Source organism: Atractosteus spatula, chromosome 6 (assembly GCF_055471065.1).
Source record: "Atractosteus spatula isolate fAtrSpa1 chromosome 6, fAtrSpa1.hap1, whole genome shotgun sequence".
In the NCBI taxonomy this organism is placed as follows: Eukaryota; Metazoa; Chordata; class Actinopteri; order Semionotiformes; family Lepisosteidae; genus Atractosteus; species Atractosteus spatula.
This window is the reverse complement of record NC_142711.1, coordinates 47,355,315-47,373,500: the sequence shown is the minus strand read 5'-3', so window position 1 is coordinate 47,373,500 and position 18,186 is coordinate 47,355,315. Positions and strand designations below refer to the sequence as shown.

Here is an 18,186-nt window from a genome sequence, read left to right as displayed (position 1 = left end):
AAAAATCTTTGAATCCTGTCTGGAATGTTGACAAGAGTTTAACTACAAAAGGTATCCATGTGCATGACAGTCAGCACATGAAAAAGACAAGACGTTCCCTAAAGAACATCTTCTGCTTTGCCTTTGCTCTCTCCTTGTTCAGCATCCCTGCTATCCTCTTAGGCAACTGCACAGAAGTAGGGCTATGTGCAGTTCAATAAAGAGGTCAGCGTGTCTCAGTTGCCTGGAGACTGATGGTTGCTACAGCAGCACGAGATAAGACGAGCTAAATCAGCTTCTGCACGCAGTCACAGAGCAGAGAGCAAGCCGTGCCCATCACAGCATGGGGCAGTCCGGAAAAATATACAACAGCGCTCCGGTGGTAGAGCAGAATATCTAGGTGCACTGAGGCCAGCCCTGCCTCAAAGAAGAGCAGTGCATAAGTTAAAGGAACAAACATTGCACTTCTGTATCCGAGCCCTTATTGTTCTTCCAGTAAAGTCACATGTGCTCAGAGAATGCACTAGTCAAGAGCCCCCACCATCATTACACACTGCCCCCCAGCCTTTGTATTGAATTCCTTTCATTCCCAGAGACAAAACGCAAATATGCTCCTGCAGCAATCTACCTATAAACACCAGGACTGCATGCTTAAGTACCATGTCCTCAAACTCTGGACAGCAGATCTTTCTAGGCTTGAGGCCTTGAAATGGGCATATTCTAGGGAGCAGATACATGGGGGTGGGCAGTAAACAATACCCTGCCTACTGCATCTCTGACTTTGCAGTCATTACAAAACACTGGTCTAAATGATGCACAAGGCTGCTTTAAATGGACTCCAGGAGTCTTTCAGGAAAATAGGCGAGAAATCTTTGTGTAATAAATGTTATGAGGGGGGGGGAAATAATTTACAAATTACAAGTTACAAATGACAAGGAAAGTATTGGCCCATCATGCTTGTCTGGTTGTTAGTAGCTGCGTCTTAAAAGGTTTCAAATATTTAAAACCTGGTTAGGGTTTTGTGTTCCAGTCTCTGACGATCTTGCATCTCCTTTTCCACCTGAATGTTCCTGTTCAGGGGAGCCCAGTAATATGCTGTTGTACGCAATCTCAAACTGGCAAGTATGACAAAAGTAGGTTGATCACATGACTCCACAGTTTCTCGGGGACATTTGGCGACTGGGAGAGATTTTAAATCTGCCTTTAAATTGAAGTTGTTTTGTAAATTCAGCATCATGCATCTGCAAAGATAGGAAAGGTTTGGACCAAAGGCGTAGTACAGGTTTTCATAGTCACCGTAATCCAAGTGACACTAACACCCCCCCCCGCACAAACCTGAGTGCACACCACGCTGGAGAGGGGGGTCGCCGTGGGAGGGAGAAGCAGTGAGGGGGCGGTAGGTGGCGGCGGCGGCGGTGGCGGCGCCCTGGTCTGTTGAGGTAACTCGGAACTGGGCAGGGGGGTGCTGCAGCTGGAGCCCGACACCGCGCTGGGCAGGGACGCCAGGACATCGCTGCTGGGGAAGGCACCTGCGGGGGGGACACAACCAGTGCAGAAAGGCATTAACAGGGTCTCGCGCCGTCCGCTCCGCGCACTCCTGCCGGCGAGCCCCGGCCGAATCGCACCCTTTGGCGCCTCAACCCGAGACCGGTCATTCAAAGCTCGTTGGCCTGCTCCTTTTCAGCTAATGCACTCCGGAAATAACTAAATTCTTAGTTAAAAAATTTCCTTAAATTGACATTTAAAGATACCAGCTTCAGGGGGAAAAAAAAGGCGATTTAAACTGTTCAACATTCAGCTGCAATTCAAACATTTTATGATACTTGGCAATGGGACAAAAATCAGCATGGTGCAGATACAATATAAACACACAGCCTTCTAGCAGAAAGAATAAACCCAGAAACACACCCCAGCATATGTATTCCTGAGGAATTATCGCCATTGTGTAATTTGAAAATGAAAGCATTTGAAAGCAAAGACATCCAAAATAATAATTTACACTTTGACCCGGGGATCTTTTTAAGCAGCCAGTTCAATAATTCAGTACAGTACATCTGAGGGAAAGTCAACTGAAAAATATGTCCAATCTAAATTAAATAGATCCTTTTTTAATTTTGAAATGACAGAAAAAAAACCTTCATGTCTTATATCTCTTTGAAACACGACTAAACAACTGCTGGCCCGGAAAATGTGTAAAACACTGTAAAATCTGATGGCATGTGTGTTCTCATGCCTCATTAGTATTAGCATCTTCTATCATGCAAAACAGCAGGCTATTTATATTCACGTGATCTGGTTCTAGTGCACAAAAAGTCCTAACATAGTGGTTCTGGAACAGAATATGAGCAATAGATACTGATTTTATAGGACTGTGGCAAACCCAAGCCAATTATTATAAAACACCATAAATAGGCCTAACCACTTATATTCTAGGACTGCTCTGAATTTTCCTAAATTAAACATATAGTGTAAGTATAGTGACTGTGAGTGGTAAGTCATGTTGTCAAAGAATGCAAATTGAAAAAACATAATTTGAGCCAAAATCCCTCGGCACCCAGTGCTTACTTGTAAAGGAAACAAAGAACTGACAAGACGTTATTTTATGATATGTTCAGGACAGATGTTGAATATTTGATTGGAGGTTTGTCTACTCCACTGTATGACATAATGAAGAGATTTCCAACCAGGAGAGTGAGAGTCAATGGAAGCAGATCAGGCAGACCTAAAAATAGAGCTGGCTGATGACTGAAACAGTTGCCACGGACACACAGCACATCAGATGACTGTTCGGAGCGGGTCACGGAGATGGCACACAGTAAGCACCACGAAAAATTAATCGCTCGGTTCAAAAACAAAGGGGACATCCATGGGCTTCCACCCAGCCTGTTTGCTTTCAGTTTGACTGACTTGTGATGTACCGATGAATTTCCTCCCCAACAGATAAAGTTCATGTGCTGCTGTAAAGGTTATTTTTCACCTTGGTGCCAAGAACATGTTTTCATGTCCTCTGAGGGACAGGTTACTTTGACAATGGGCATGGAGCTGTCTGCCATCTGTGCACAGCTCTGTTACCAGTAATCTGTGTTTTTCTCTGTGTCTCAGATTGTGCCCGGCGACCCCTTTGATAAAAGCATTGTGATCCGGACGAAGTCTCACGGTACTGAGCTCGGTGATAGTCGCAGCTCGAGGGCATCACTTCACTTCCAATAGAGGAGATAAAACGTAGCACTAGGGTGTGATGAGCGAGGGGCAAAACCAGGAACGGAAAACGAATGCCTGCTTTGCAAACTGCTGCAGAACACGTGCCCTGCTCCCTCTGCGACAAGCGCTGTATGCCAGTTTTAATAATAACTTTTACTTGTAAAGGACCTTTCCAAACCCAGGATGCTGCACATAATGATAAAGGCAAAAAAAAGTACAGTACAAAAGTTATAGAAAGAAGAAAAGAAACAAGAATATACAGGTTCATGCAAACAGAATGTAGGTCAATCAGACCCTAGTAAAGAGAGGACCTGTGAGTTGGGATTTAAAGAAAATCAGAGAATTTCGTCTTTTGTAGAGTCTGAAAAATAACATAACTCCACAACAATGGAGCAGGAACAGAAAGAGCACGGTCTCTGAAAGTCCGAGATTTAGTCCTGAATACAGTGAGGATACATGCTTTACAGTGAGCAAAGGACCAGCCTCAACTTATCGGAGACTGCAAGAGGGAGTGTACGCATGAAGATGTATGATGGAGCCAGATTTTAGTAAGTCTTAAAAGTCAGTAATGAGATCCTATACTCAAGTGCAGGAGTGATATGCGGCCAAGGTCTGGTGTGCAAGATTTTTGTTTCCCAGGTCTGTCAAACACGGGGCTGTAAAATCTGGCTCTATCTATATCGCTAGACTATGTCCTATGCCATCACTAACTGTGGCTGAAAAGCTGATCAACACATTTGTGTTCTCTCGAATTGACTACTGTAAAGCTCTACTCGCTGGGGTATCTAAATCTACTCTGAACAAACTGCAGTATGTCCAAAATTCAGCAGCCAGGATCCTGACCAGGTCTAGTGCAAGTGTTCACATTACTCCTATCCTGGAGTCCTTGCACTGGCTTCCGGTCAAATTCCATGTAGACGTTAAAATCCTCATGCTCACCTATAAGGCTCTGCATGGCTTGACACCTCAGCACCTATCTGAACTATTATCGCCCTACTCCCCACCTCGCAAGCTTCGCTCTTCTAATTCTGCTCTCCTTACTGTCCCCCAAGCCCGTCTACATTGTATGGGTGACAGGGCCTTCTCCTGTTATGCCCCCAAGCTCTGGAACTCTCTCCCCAAGGATATCAGAGAGTCACCTTCTCTAAACTCCTTCAAATCCAGACTCAAAACCCTCTTCTTCAGAAGAGCCTTTACTTAACTGGTTTCATTCTTCACCCCTCTGCTTTTCTTAGTACCACCACCCACGGTCTCCTCTTTATATTGTAATTGTGTTTTATCTTGTGTATTCTTTTTATTTATTGTTATACTCTTCTTATTTATTGTTGTTGTCATCCTGTAAAGCGCTTTGAGAAGCCACCTTTAAAGGCGCTATATAAAATAAAGATTATTATTATTATTATTATTATTATTATTATTATTATTATTATTATTACTCCGCAGTCAGGCACTATACAACTGCAAGGGTTCGAGTGTTACAAGCCCTACACTTTTTAAGAGTCAGAACTCCTGTTCTTCCCTCAATAAGACACAAAGAACATTTGGCATCTCAACGGTCTAATTGGGCCGGTTCCCAAAGCTCAAGCACTTGTGTCAGAGGCATCGGCATTTTAGCAGAACAAACTGCTTTTCAATATTGACCCGGTGACCCTTGCTAGAGCTATGACGACAAAACACATTAAGCAGTAAAGTAACTGTAATTAAAAAGAAAAGAAGCAAAAAATATTTTGTTAAATAAAAGTTGCAGAACCTGTTGTAGCTCTTTCCCCGCTGTTAATATATTTTGATTTTGTCTATATAGCCAATAAGCCAGTTTTTCTTTTATTAACCGCAGAATGCCATCCAACTGTAATGTAGGTAAACTTCACGTTTTTTAGAATAAGAATCAACTACTATACCGCTGAACCGTAATTTTACCAAATACTTTATTTTACATTTTTGATACATTATAATACTGTCTATGCATTGCACCATTATAATAATTCTGTTATAAGCACAAAATTTGCCTAGGCACCGTCATCTCACAATGAGCAAAAACATTGAGAGTGTCACTTAAAATTAGGGAATAATTATTCAGGCTACTGGCATCCCTGTGCCTTTTTTTAAGGTAATTTTCATTGTTCATTCAGATACTGCACATTCCTGCTTAAGAATTGCATGCATTTTCCCCTTGTGCAGATGCTATCTTTCCTTCATGATCATAAATCATTTGTAACATCTTAAAAATAAAGGATTTCCTGATTGTATTGTACGTATTTGCGGGTTACCAATAATTAAAGGTTTTCATTTAGCCCATTTAGTAATACACAGTAAAAAGAGCACTCAATAGTCTCCAACAATTGCAGGCTTCCAATAGGTGCCAGGGCCAATACTACTTAGGGACATGTGACAGGTTACATACAAACGACAGGAGGTTTTTCGCCACCCTTTAGACCCATTGGTTAGTAGCAGCTGAGCAAGTCTCAGGATTTAATCTGACACTTCCCAAAATAAGACAAGGTTTTGCCTTTAGCAACGTGACTGGGGGAGAGCTTGTTCCAGGTTCTGGAAAGCCCTGCAATTCCACAGAGAGTCAGGACATCGGTTTTACATCTCATTCGAAGAGTGGTGCCTTTTTTTTTTACAGTATAGTGTTCCCATTACTATACTGGGGAATTAGGACCCATACAGACCGCAAGGTGAGCGCCTCCTACTGGTCCCACTAACACCTCTTAGCTTTCCCAGGAGGTCTCCCATCCAGGTACTGTGACCAGGCTCCTTCCTGCTGAGATTCAGTGTTTTGCCAGTTGTGATTTGCAGGGTGATAGCTGCTGGTTATTCCTGAAGACAGCTTTAAACCACCATCATATTATAAAAGTGATGCAAAACTTCCAGTTGCTCAAGTACTTTTGTTTCCATATTTTGGTTGCTGGTGTACTTGGGAGTAGCTTATCTATATAATTCACTGTTAATCCGATATGACAAGTTGTTAAAATAGTCTGACTGGGCTCACAAATATGTTGCACTTTGTCCTACAACTGGATCAAAAAAGGTAGCCTAATTTTAGGTCAGCCCTTAAACTTAGTATAAGTTCTACACAGTAATTTTCCCTGTGTACAGTATATAACAGCATCAGAAAATGTATTTGATGCCCACTGATTAATGACTTTTAATGCTGTGTACTGAGGCTGCAGGAGCATAACCAGGTACAGCAGGTGCTACACTTCAGAGCAGGATAAAGTGGAAAACACACAAAGACGCTGGAATGCTTCAAGATGAAAAAGTCCTATATATATGTTATCACCGATGTGCATTTGCACAGTAAAGCCAATGTTATAGTTCACACAATTACACAGTCTTCAAGATTTTACTTATAATAAAAGGAGGCATACAAAAAAAGCACATGAAGCCTAGATACAAAACTGCAGTTGTGCATGTTGCCAGATGTACTTGTTTTTCCGAGTGCTAACTCACAGGCCAACTACTTAAAACCAGTAAGAGATAAGGAGCTGGATTACACTGACAGTGACACTACTTTTCAGCCTACATGTAACATGAACTACTCATGCTGTGACAAATAGTAATTACTCTGTATTAATTAATCCAAAAGGGCTCAGACATACTCATGGCAGCCAGCCCTAGGTGGGCAATTAAGTGCTAACAACCTCAGGAACAAAGATTAGTAGTTTGGCACTGCAAAACACATGACAAAAGGCAGACACATTTGTTGAGTGAATAGTTATTTTAGCAATTTACAAAGTGAAACCATCTCAGAGTTCTGCAGGAACGCATTTTCCTCACTAAATCTCTCAATGTAAACTTGGCATGGTGTTGGCTGGATTAGTTTATACTTTCTATTAGATAGACCATCAATTGAAAGACACCCAAACCAGAGGTGGAGAGTTAATATGACAGGATATCACAAAATACAATGGGTTTTAAGCTCTTTAAGAAACACTGCCTCTTGTGTCTGAAGTCAGCTCAGTGCTTTTCACCCACTCTTCCATATCTTTGCAAAGACCCCCTTAAGCCATCTCAGCTTACATAACTTTCATTTTTTAAAATATTGCTAAACATTGTTCATCTTGCCTTTCACCAGCGTGGGTTAAAGCAACATTTCACAATTAAAGAAACTCAACCTACTGGTGGATATGCTTAACACTTATTTAAGAGGGAAAAGAAATATCAAGACATAATATGCCGGCAGTCTCTTGATTTACATAATACAGTTATGTGAATATTCAAGTGGATCACAAAGCTGTTAGATCAAGACTAGAAATAGCTACCATGCAAACTGCTTAAAATTAGAAAAGATGCAAGAATATACTGTAGTATTTAGCAGAACTGTGACATTAGTTAATGTGCATCTTCAAAACATTTGGATCACATAGCTAATCATGTTACTTTAATTCATGGATATTTTGTCCGGCAAGGAACTCAACAACGATTTTTTAAATGTGCTAATTGTTTTTTTTTTTACAACTGAGACCTAAATAATCTGAAATGATAAAAAATCGAAAGGTCAGATCCTCTTATTAGTAGAAAACCAAGTACTGTTTCAATGGAACTGTAAAGCTGAAGTCAAAGGAGTCATGTTTAGAGTCACATGGATCTAGACACATAACAAAATGATTGTAATTAAAAAAATGAACAATGATTCCTGTTATGTTTTTTAATTCTCTCATGGAATCAGAGCCAATTCATAGAAACATAGCTTCTAGTGTTTGTTTTCAATGTAATACACCTTCCTATAAACAGCAATTAATGCTTTAATTGGTCCTCATTAAGAGCACATTATTCAACCCCTTCTGCTTGGGCTTTGGATAACTACTACAAACCACTGAATTACAGCAAATGGGTCTCGACACCACCCTCTGCAACTGGATTTGGGACTTTCTGGCAGGCAGACCTCAGGCTGTCAGGCTTGGAAACCACACCTCCGGCACACAAACTCTGAACACTGGGGTCCCCCAGGGGTGTGTGATTAGTCCATTGCACTACTCCCTCTACACCCACGACCGTAAGGCCAAACACAACACCAACTCCATCATCAAGTTTGCCGATGACACCACAGTTGTAGGTCTGATCACAGACAATGATGAGAGGGCCTACAGGGAGGAGGTCAATCTCCTTACAACTAGAGCTGGGCGATAATTCGATAACGATAATTATTGCGATGTAGTTTTCCTCGATATAATTTTAACAAAAGTGCAATAAATGTTCGATATATATGTTTATGCTTTGCGCATGATATGCGCATGCGCACAAAATACTGCGCGAGTGCGCGTGCGTGTTGCAGACCGGGCAGCTAACAGATTTGTTTAATGTTTCTGCTGTTTGGCAAGTGTTTGTTGTGTTCTTAAAATAAAAAGTTGTTTAATTTACCAGTTAACTGTCTGGTTTCTTCAACTTTCACTCAGGAGAAAAAATCTGCCTTTAAACTTGAAAGAAATAATGATTTGACATTTATCGTGATAATTATCGATATCGACTGATATGAAAATTTTTATCGTGATAGTGTTTTTGGCCATATCGCCCAGCCCTACTTACAACGTGGTGTGAAGACAACAACCTCACCCTCAACGTCAGCAAAACCAAGGAGCTAATCGTTGATTTCAGAAAACTGCAAAACGGACATGATCACACATCAACGGGACTGAAGTGGAAAAGGTCAGTAACTTCAAATTCCTTGGCGTCCATATCATCGAGGACCTCACATGGTCTCTCAATGCCACCTGTCTGATCAAGAAAGCGCAACAGCGCCTGTACTTCCTAATACGGTTGAGGAAGGCTAAGATATGTCCCCAGATCCTCACTAACTTTTACAGATGCACTACAGAAAGCACACTGACAGGCTGCATCACAGTGTGGTATGGCAACTGCAGTATTGCTGACCGCAAAACCCTACAGCGGGTGGTGAAAACTGCCCAGTCCATCGCTGGGGTTGCCCTCCCATCTATACAGGACATTTATGACAGACGGTGCTTGAGGAAAGCTCTAAGCATCAAAGACCCCTCACACCCCAGCTACAGACTGTATGACCCTCTACCATCTGGAAAACGGTACGGGAGCATTCGGGCCCAGACTACCAGACTCGGAGACAGTTTTTACCCCCGCACTATCAAACTATTAAACTCCCAGCCTCTCTCACCTACGATTTGAACCTCACAGTGCCTTCTTTCTTACCAAAAACTCAAACACACATTGAAATCTACCTCAAGAAGCTCACTACCCTTAAGTTTCTATCCTTTATTTCATTCTGTTGATGTATGATTTTGCACATCTGATGTTGTTTTGCACATTACCTGTTGTTGTTTTACACACTGCCTGTTGTCTCCGTCTTTCTTTTCTTATACAGTTGTATTGTTGTTTTTTGTACTACTTATCGTCTGAGAGCTAGCTAAATAGCATTTCATTATACCATATACCTGTATATGAGTATAATGACAATAAACTTGAACATGAACTAATTGTTTTTCAAAGAGTATACAAAGCACATAGACATTATGCTATATACCCGATATAATATTTGTCCACAGATTTTCTATATGACGCATTGAGAAAGTATTAGACGCATTAGAGCAAGTACTGGACTCTTCCTGAAGAGACCTGTAGCCTGCAGTCACTCAGGACTGCATATTAAGAAGACTTGAAATAATTAAAGGGTATCAAAATTATATACTTGATTTGAACTCCACTTTCAAAATAAGGGAAACAATTTTAAAAACCTGTATAACAGAAGAACACGATCCCAGAAGGCGAAATGAATCGCACTGCTTCACGATTAAAAGGTTGAGAACTCACTACAGAGAAAACGCTGCGCGTGTTCCTTTCATTTGTTGTTCATCTCCAGCCTTGAGAAACAAGCAAAGAACTCTTTCCGGGAGGAGAGAAAGAGATGGGGAAAGGCTTGTTCTGGTGAGGGAGGAATGGCGAAAATGGGGAAAAATAATAAGAACAGGAGAAGATGCCTGCTGAGGAAGAAGCACTGTCTTTGTCACTTCTTTTGCTTTTCCAGAGTTTGCGCAGGTGAAGAAATCTTCACCATGGGACACAAGTAAACTACCTGAGACGGGTTTTCCAGGTAAACGTGTTTGCTGAGAAGAAGCAATTAATGGCTGCTGCTACCACTTTGGGTCATCAGGCTTGGATTCACTACTGAGGACGCCGGTCAGGGTCAGAGTAATTTCTGATTATATTTAATAATAGAAAAACCCAGGTGCTCTCGAAGAGATTACTTTAACAGTTCCTTTGTATTTAGAGCCGTAAAACTAAAACAGTGGATGGTCCAACAAATAGACATCGATCACTGCTAACCTTTAAAGGGGCCTTAAGATAACTTACAGAGGGAGAAGATATTGATTTGAAATATTCCAAGTTGAAAACTGCTCACTGAAAAACTGTAACTGCTAATGGCATTTTGAGAATTTGATTTTACCACTTTACCAAAAACAAAAAGTGTTAATTTCAGTCATAGAAATTAACCTCTTTCTATATACATGCAATACATATGACATACACCTGTTTGGATGGGGTCATAAATATCAGAGAAGGCTTGATCTCGCCGAGAGTCAACTTTACAAAAGAACTGTTGCGTAAAATAAATGAAAACCCTCTTTACATTCCAGATGAGAGCAAACAGAAGATTCACCCCCACCCTCCTCAGGCAATGAAACTTAGTATTATCCAAATCCTCTTTACCAAGCGGTGTGGACACACCAGCTCACAGGACCTCCCCCTTGACAAACCTCCCCACAACTTTGTTGGTTTCAAACACCGTTTTGTTTAGTTTAACTTAGTTTAAAGTTCTGTTTCCTCTGGGCAGCGACGCTGCTATGACAAATGAAGTGGGCTTTCCGGATCAGAAGCTGAAAGTGGCAGAGGAGATGTGAAACTCTCTTTTTTCCCAAGTCAAAACGTATTAGTGTGAAAAAAATGGCTTTGTAAACATATTTTAAGTTATTACCATGTAGTAAAACTGCAAAGCAGGGCAGAGTAGGTGATAAATATTCTAAAAAGACAGCCTTAATTCTGTTTACTTAAAGCACAGCTCTCTCTGCTTTCCTAGCAGAGAATCAGTATTGGCAATGCAGCCATACCTGCTAGGAGGGTCTGAGGTTAAGACCAGCCAGTGCTCTCAACACACATTCCCTGAATAAAACAAATATTGCTTTATGACCCAAAACAAATTTTTAAAACCATTGCACCCTAGAGCTCTTACTCCATATCTATGAGATAGATGTTTGCTTTTAATAATTGCCTCTCTGAGATGCTGATAAAATCGTAATTCATCAAAAAGCGACAGGCACATTCTGAGATGTCAAGATAAATGGTCTGTACAGTCCATTATTACAGAGCATTAACCAAAGCTAAATATTTACAGTCGGCGAGGGACATCAACAAGTTCAAGACTGCTCAAACAAAATACATTTGAAAAAAAAATAAAAATTCAACATTAGAATCAGCCCCGGCAGCAGATAAAACAAAAGAGACCACCGACTTTGTCGCAATTCACCGTGTTTTCTCTACAACTGCCTACAAAAGAAGTCAGGCATGCACAGCTGAATGTATGTTTCACAGAGGAACGCCACAGTACTGTATGCTGATGGGGTTGCCTAGCAACGGGCTGTAGATAAGTGAATGAACCAAACCCTCTTCTGTGTTAACAAGTGCTGAACTCTCAAGGCAGGTTCAGTACTCCCAGCCACCACCAAGGTTGTACACTTCTGGATTCACATTCAACTACAAAGTGCAGCTGGGTTATTTAATAGCGATTTGTCGGGTCTTACCATAGACAACAATAATAAAACCATAAACAAATAAGCAGTTATGTCAGCTTTGAAGAGATCAGAAATTCCAAAACAAGCTGACATCGCCACAGACTAAAGAAAATACAGCTGTGCTGGGCAGAATTAAAAAACCACACAGCAGAAAATGGAGAATGTCACAGAGAGCTTTAACGTCTTAGACACTGCATCATGTTAAGTCCCAGGAATGCTGATTAGCCTGAGCTTGCTACAGTTACATATATATGATAATTCTCAGAAAAACAAGGACCCGCCTCCCCCCCAAAGAAAAGGACGTAATACACCTGTAAGGCCAGCAGGGGTCAGGGGTTTTCTCATCGCCCACTTGAGTATAAACACTACAGCCCGCATGTATTTTTGCCCACAACAGTGAAGGAGGAGAAAGGGTCAACTGATATCCTTTTCTTAAACTTTGGATGTCTTTTCATATAGTTACTTACTTTGCAGATTAAATTACCTATTGAAAGGCACGACTATGAAAACTAGTAACATATACCATTAAAGTACTTTGCTATGAAGTGGGGAAAAGCAGAAAAGGCTCATTGGAAAAAAGTATGCAAAACTGCACGTTCCTCAGTTACACTAGCAAGCACCTATTAGACCTTCTTCTGCAGTCATATCCTGAAATGAACAACTCTGATCCAAAAATCCCAAGAGCCATCATTCATTAACCTTGGCTATTATAACTCATTACTTATTATAACTTATTACAATAAGTTTGTAACCAAAGCAGGTTTCAGGGGCCTTTGGGAGTCATGGTAAAGGAGTTCTTCAAGGTTCTGTCCTTGGGCCCCTCCAATTTTTCCCAACATAAACACGCTTTTGGAGCTCTTATGAAATTCAACCCGAATATTAATGCAGATGATGTATGAATTGTTTTGCTCAACTTTAAATTTACACTCCAGCATGTGAATATGAATATGAATGCCTCTGTTGTCTCAAAGCATCTCAAGGTAAACATCATCATCTCCTTTACCTTCAGGAGGCTCCTCTCCTTTCCTGATCCCTGTTCCCATCTTTTCAACTCCTGATCCTGTCTGCTCCTTCATTTGGCAAACACACAGGTCATTCATAGTGTCAGACACCCATTTTAACAGAATTAGGCACTTTGTTAAAAAATTCTTGAACAAAGATTTTAAATAATTTTAAATAAGATTTTAAATAATCCTCAGTTGGCGTGGCTAAAATTATGTCGTTTTTAAACGTTATTTGACATGATAAAAGAACAGTCGTTTGTTTAATTTTAAGAGAGTCACACTTCCTTATGCGTGCTGTCACAACAAGTCCAACAAGCCTCTGTCTCAGCCTTGCTAGATCCACAGTACCACTTCGCACCCTCCGCTGGCTGGCTGCTTGGATGCAGTTTAAGACCCTAATTCTCACTTACTATCTTACTATCTTCATCACACTGTTCCTTCCTCCCTTCAGATTTCGATTATTCCTTAACCCACCTCCTGCTCGCCTGATTCCTGCTTCACTGGGTGGACTGCAGTGTCTCTGAAAATCTTCAGCTTTTTCCTCAAAACTTCCATTTGCATGTACTGTACCTTTAACGTTTTTGTATCCAGCGCAATCCGCAAATCAGGTTTGGCTGGAGTGTTTAGAACACATCCCACAGTTTGATCTTGCAATTTTATAAGACAGTAAAAACACAATTGTATGTGACGTTAAGTACAAACCAACAAATTGACCTCATTTGAGCTGCTTGATTAATTTTGTTCTTTCGGGGGGGGGGGGCTGCATACTATAACAGAGCCAACTAAATAAATGTTTGATGAGTACATTTGAATTTGCATAGAAAAATGTGCACACTACAGGATTGTGTGACTAATCTTGAAAAGGCTGTACTTACTTTCCATAGCCACTCAGCTGGACAAGAAAGAAGGCTCATGTTTACTAGTGGGTTTTGATTTTCTCCTTTCGTTTGTGTCTGATAAAAAATCCTCAGGTTTAAAGGCAATCTGTCTGGGTCTATTGATAGACAGCTCAAATTACACTCCCTCTGCACTGAAATGCAAATCAAGTCAGCTTGCAAGGTTTACAGTACTTCAATACAAGTCGATGGAAGGTCAGGAGAAAACTAGCTAAGTAGCAAGCCAAACACCAAGGTAACAATTACACCTCCCACTGTACTTATTTTCCTCCTCAGTACTGTAAGCATCTCCTGCAGGAGCAAAATTGAAGAATTGAAGGAAGAGAGTTAAACACTATCCAGACACATTTCTCAAAGGGTTTGCAACAGATCACATTTGTTGATTATATTTAAAAACATTGTGACTGGTTCGCACTCAGGTTACTAAAGTTCACTTGTTAATTAAAACAACCATGATTATTTTGCTTAGGCTGGACAGAACATGTATCAAGTCTGAGTGTGAAGAAAAGTATGTGGTAATTCCTAGTCTCCAAGTTCATTCATTTTTTTCAGCTGAACTGCAATTCAATATTTTGCTTTTCTTTTCTACAACTGCATATGAAACATTTAACTGCGTGTTCATCAACATATGCACATTAGCATTCAGGAAAACAGCTTTTATGGAATGCATATTTGAGAATCCCATCTTCGAAGTTACAAGAAATATTGTCTATGACACAAACTGCTCATGTTTATCAACAGGATTGATCAATTAACTCTTAACTTTCTAAGCAGAATTCTTGTACCAAACAGAAAGACATCTGAAAATAGGATTCCAGCATAAACTAAGTTGGCAGTTTGACCACTTATTTCTTTTACTTTGTTGTGAACACAGGGCCTGTAATTGGCACGCTTTTCTGCGTAAAATAAGATGGCTACCACACTGCCATTTTGTTCTCACAACTCAAACTGCTCTCTCTTGGGAACCATGGCACTGATTGAATTCAGACTTAGAAGCAAATTTAGTTGTTCATGCAATCATCTAACTTGCACCTAATAAACTGCTGTGATAATTTCCCCACCTACAGTACACTTGGTCATTGCCTGCTTAGCAAAACGCAACATTTGAAGCAAACTGCTTCCGTTCAAGGACTGTTTGGTCTATTGACACGTTTGGCAAGTATCATTCTAGTGAAACGTCAGTTAACACATGGCGAAATGAGGTCTTGCGTAAACCCAGTGGGTGCCCAACTGCAATTTTATTTTTTTACACAATTCAAGTGATCTCATCTCAACAAAACCTCCTTCAGACGTACAGGTCATAGTCTGCAGCAATACTGTACATACTCACAAAAGGACATTACCAGTTGGGCAAAATGCCCTTTGTAATGCCAGCTGCTGTTCTTCAATGTTTGACCATGGTATCTCCTGACACGGTATCATTCCAAATCAAAGCAATTATAGAGGGCTCCAGCACAAACCAAAATGGCTGCCTGACCGCCATTTTGTTCTTTGATCAAAGTGGGCCCCATACCGTTCACAGAGGCCATGGCCATTATGTCAAAGTGTCACTAGCTACCCAGAAGAAATTTCACTCATGTAACAAGGGGCATTTTACTTAAATTTATGCAATTTAAAAACAGCAGAATTCAACATTTAAATATCAACGCATAAACGTACACAAAGCTCTTCGTTCTACAAAATACCTACTTGTAAATGTACGTAAAAACCTTCACCAATAGAAAATATTCTTACTCAACAGATCGTATCCCCCTTCCAACCCTATTTAGTGACTAACAGGTGAGTATTTTAAATTTCTATCGTACCCGAACCATCTAAATAAAATGATTATATCGTTGATTGTATAGTATATTCATATTCTTTGCGTTTTAAATGCACAGAGGTTTGTTTAAAATCCTGGCACAGCCCAACGGGACCCAACATCCAGAACTGATCGGCTTTTCCTGCTCTACTTTGCAGATGGGAGGCAAAGTGAGACACTGAACATGAAGACAAGTGAAGCTGAAGGTAAAGGAAAGGCAGGGAAGAGGGAGAAGCAGCCGCGCTTACCTGGACCGGCAGGGGAGGAGCTGACGCTCAGGTTTTGTAAACTTCCATTCCTGAGGAGAGTGGGCGATTTCTGGGTGCTGGTGCCGTTGGTCGTGTTGGCGCTGCTGCCGCCGCCGCCGCCACCAGCGCCTGTACCAGTGACGCTGCCAGCTCCCGAAGCCACGGAGGAGGCAGGCGAGGCCGAGGACGCAGGCAGGTGGCAGATGGCCTCCTGGGCCTTGTTCCCGCGGGACCTCCCCGGCCCATACTTGTTCCTCCAGTTCCCTCGGCGCTTCTTCCCCTTCACGGCGTCGTCCTCCTCCACCGCTCCCAGGGAAGGCTGGGGGCGTTTATACCCCGCTGGGGCGAGGCCAGCTGGGCCACTTAAGTCTCCCTGAGAGTTCTCGTAGCTTTTAGCCTGCGCAGCCCCAGAGGACACAGACGGGAGGGCCATTAGAGAGCTGAAAGCGTTTAAACCCCCTTCCTGACCGGCAGGCTCTCCTTTAGACAGAGCCCTCGTGAACGACGGCTGCTGGGAATGAGCGTAGCTGTCATTCCGCAGATCGGATTCTGCGAAGCTCGGAAATTCCTGGGGAGACTGCACTGCGCTGGCCGAAGCGCTTTTGCCGCTGCTCGGAGTCCCCAGAAGGCTGCCTGTTAAATGGACAAAAGCATGTGCAACCAACTTTCACATCCAGAATCTTGACAGAATTGTAAAAAAGAGTAGCAAGTTCCTCTTCTGCTATTTAATGCCATAACTAAAAAGAATGCAGCACTCAAGACACGGCAAAAAGAATAAATTAATGATTTTAATACGGTGGCACTGAACAAAACTATGTGCCACATTTATAAAACTATAGTATTATGGTTATTATAAGTCATACTACATTAAAGTGGTGTCACAACATACTAGGTACCTCAACCAGTATACATAAGGATTTATTTTAGACACAATTTACATTACTTATCTCAAATTACAAAAACATGAGGTGTTTAAAGATAATTAAGACAGAAAGATCATAAATAATGCCTTGAGATCAACAAGTGATATTAAATGAAAAGTAGTTGTTTCATACAGATGGCATTAAAGAGCAACAGCTGTATTATTGCTTTTGTGGTATGCGCTATTCAGCAACTGACTTCAATCCCCATGTAATCCAAACCCAAGTCAATTATGCAAACTGAAAGTTTACATATGAATGAGAAAACTTACCTGCTTTGTTATTCACTTGGGTGTGGCTGTTAAATTCTCAATTGTTTAGTAAACTACAATGTGATTCATTGTTCTTTACAGTGGGTTCCTGAACAAAACAAACCACTTTGGAAGTCTAAATACCTTAAGAGATTGCTACACTACTTTGATTAACCTATACACTAATGAAAAGTGACTTAGTGTTTGTGCTACTGGATTAATAGTCTCGTTTACTCTGGAATTCTATCCTGACACTACAAAAAAAAACAAGTAATTTGGTTCATACAAAGAGGACTACTGGGTTACTGAAAGACTATGTGGGTTCCATCTTCCTTTTAATTATCCTGCCCTTTACCCAAGCAGTTTTCTCAAATCACCCTGTTCTAATTGCTGGAGAAATGCTTGCCACTCAACCCTTCTACATTCTTCAGTATCGTTCTGAGCTCCTTCTACACTCAAGATAACAAAAGTAATCACAAAAAGACAATATTAGCCCCCCAAAACATTTTGTAAATGCTTTTGCAGCACTTACACACTCTTTCCTCAAGCAATCCACATCAGGAGTATATATCCAGATTGGGAAAAAAGTACAGTGACATCCTTCAGAGCAAAAATACTACACCCAGAAAGATCAAATGATACCTGACTAGTCAAAAACTAGTAGCAAATGTATCTCTCCGTTTCTTCGTGTAATGAAACAGGAGTAGCAGTCAGGGGGACTTCATAGAACTGAGGGAGTATATGAGCTGCTCATGCAAACCAGTCAGAAAGACACACCTTTTAAACTCTTGAAAAACCTGATTTACAGCTGAGACGCTATCCTGGTTTTGCAATAATAAGCAATAACCGACTGAAAAACCTAAAAAAAACCTCATACCTTGTTCTTTCTCCCCTAAACTTTCTCAGCACCCAAAACATACCGATATTGCAGGTTGAAAAATTCTCCAAGTACGTTTTTGCCTTCAAAACTAGATATATAAACCTGTCTCCCAGTTAGTAGGTCAAAGCATTCCTTTCTCTGAAAACAGGGTAGAAGGTAACATTACAGCAGAGGCTCAGTTCAACCTATCTTTAGCCACAAGTCTGAGTTACAGCACTTGGAATATATCCAGCCCCTTCATATTAAA

At 41.0% G+C, this 18,186-nt stretch overlaps 1 protein-coding gene across 6 annotated transcripts in view; it reads right to left on the bottom strand.

Moving 5' to 3' along the window:
* mllt10 (MLLT10 histone lysine methyltransferase DOT1L cofactor) overlaps positions 1-18,186 on the bottom strand; it is a 111,917-nt gene that overhangs the window by 24,098 nt on the left and 69,633 nt on the right. For all 6 annotated transcript variants that reach the window (XM_088918383.1, XM_088918382.1, XM_088918384.1 and 3 more), the window contains 2 exons: positions 15,889-16,521; positions 1,315-1,508 (listed from right to left, as the gene is read on the bottom strand). In XM_088918383.1, the coding sequence (XP_088774509.1) occupies positions 1,315-1,508; positions 15,889-16,521 (827 nt within the window). The remainder of the gene's footprint in view (positions 1-1,314; positions 1,509-15,888; positions 16,522-18,186) is intronic.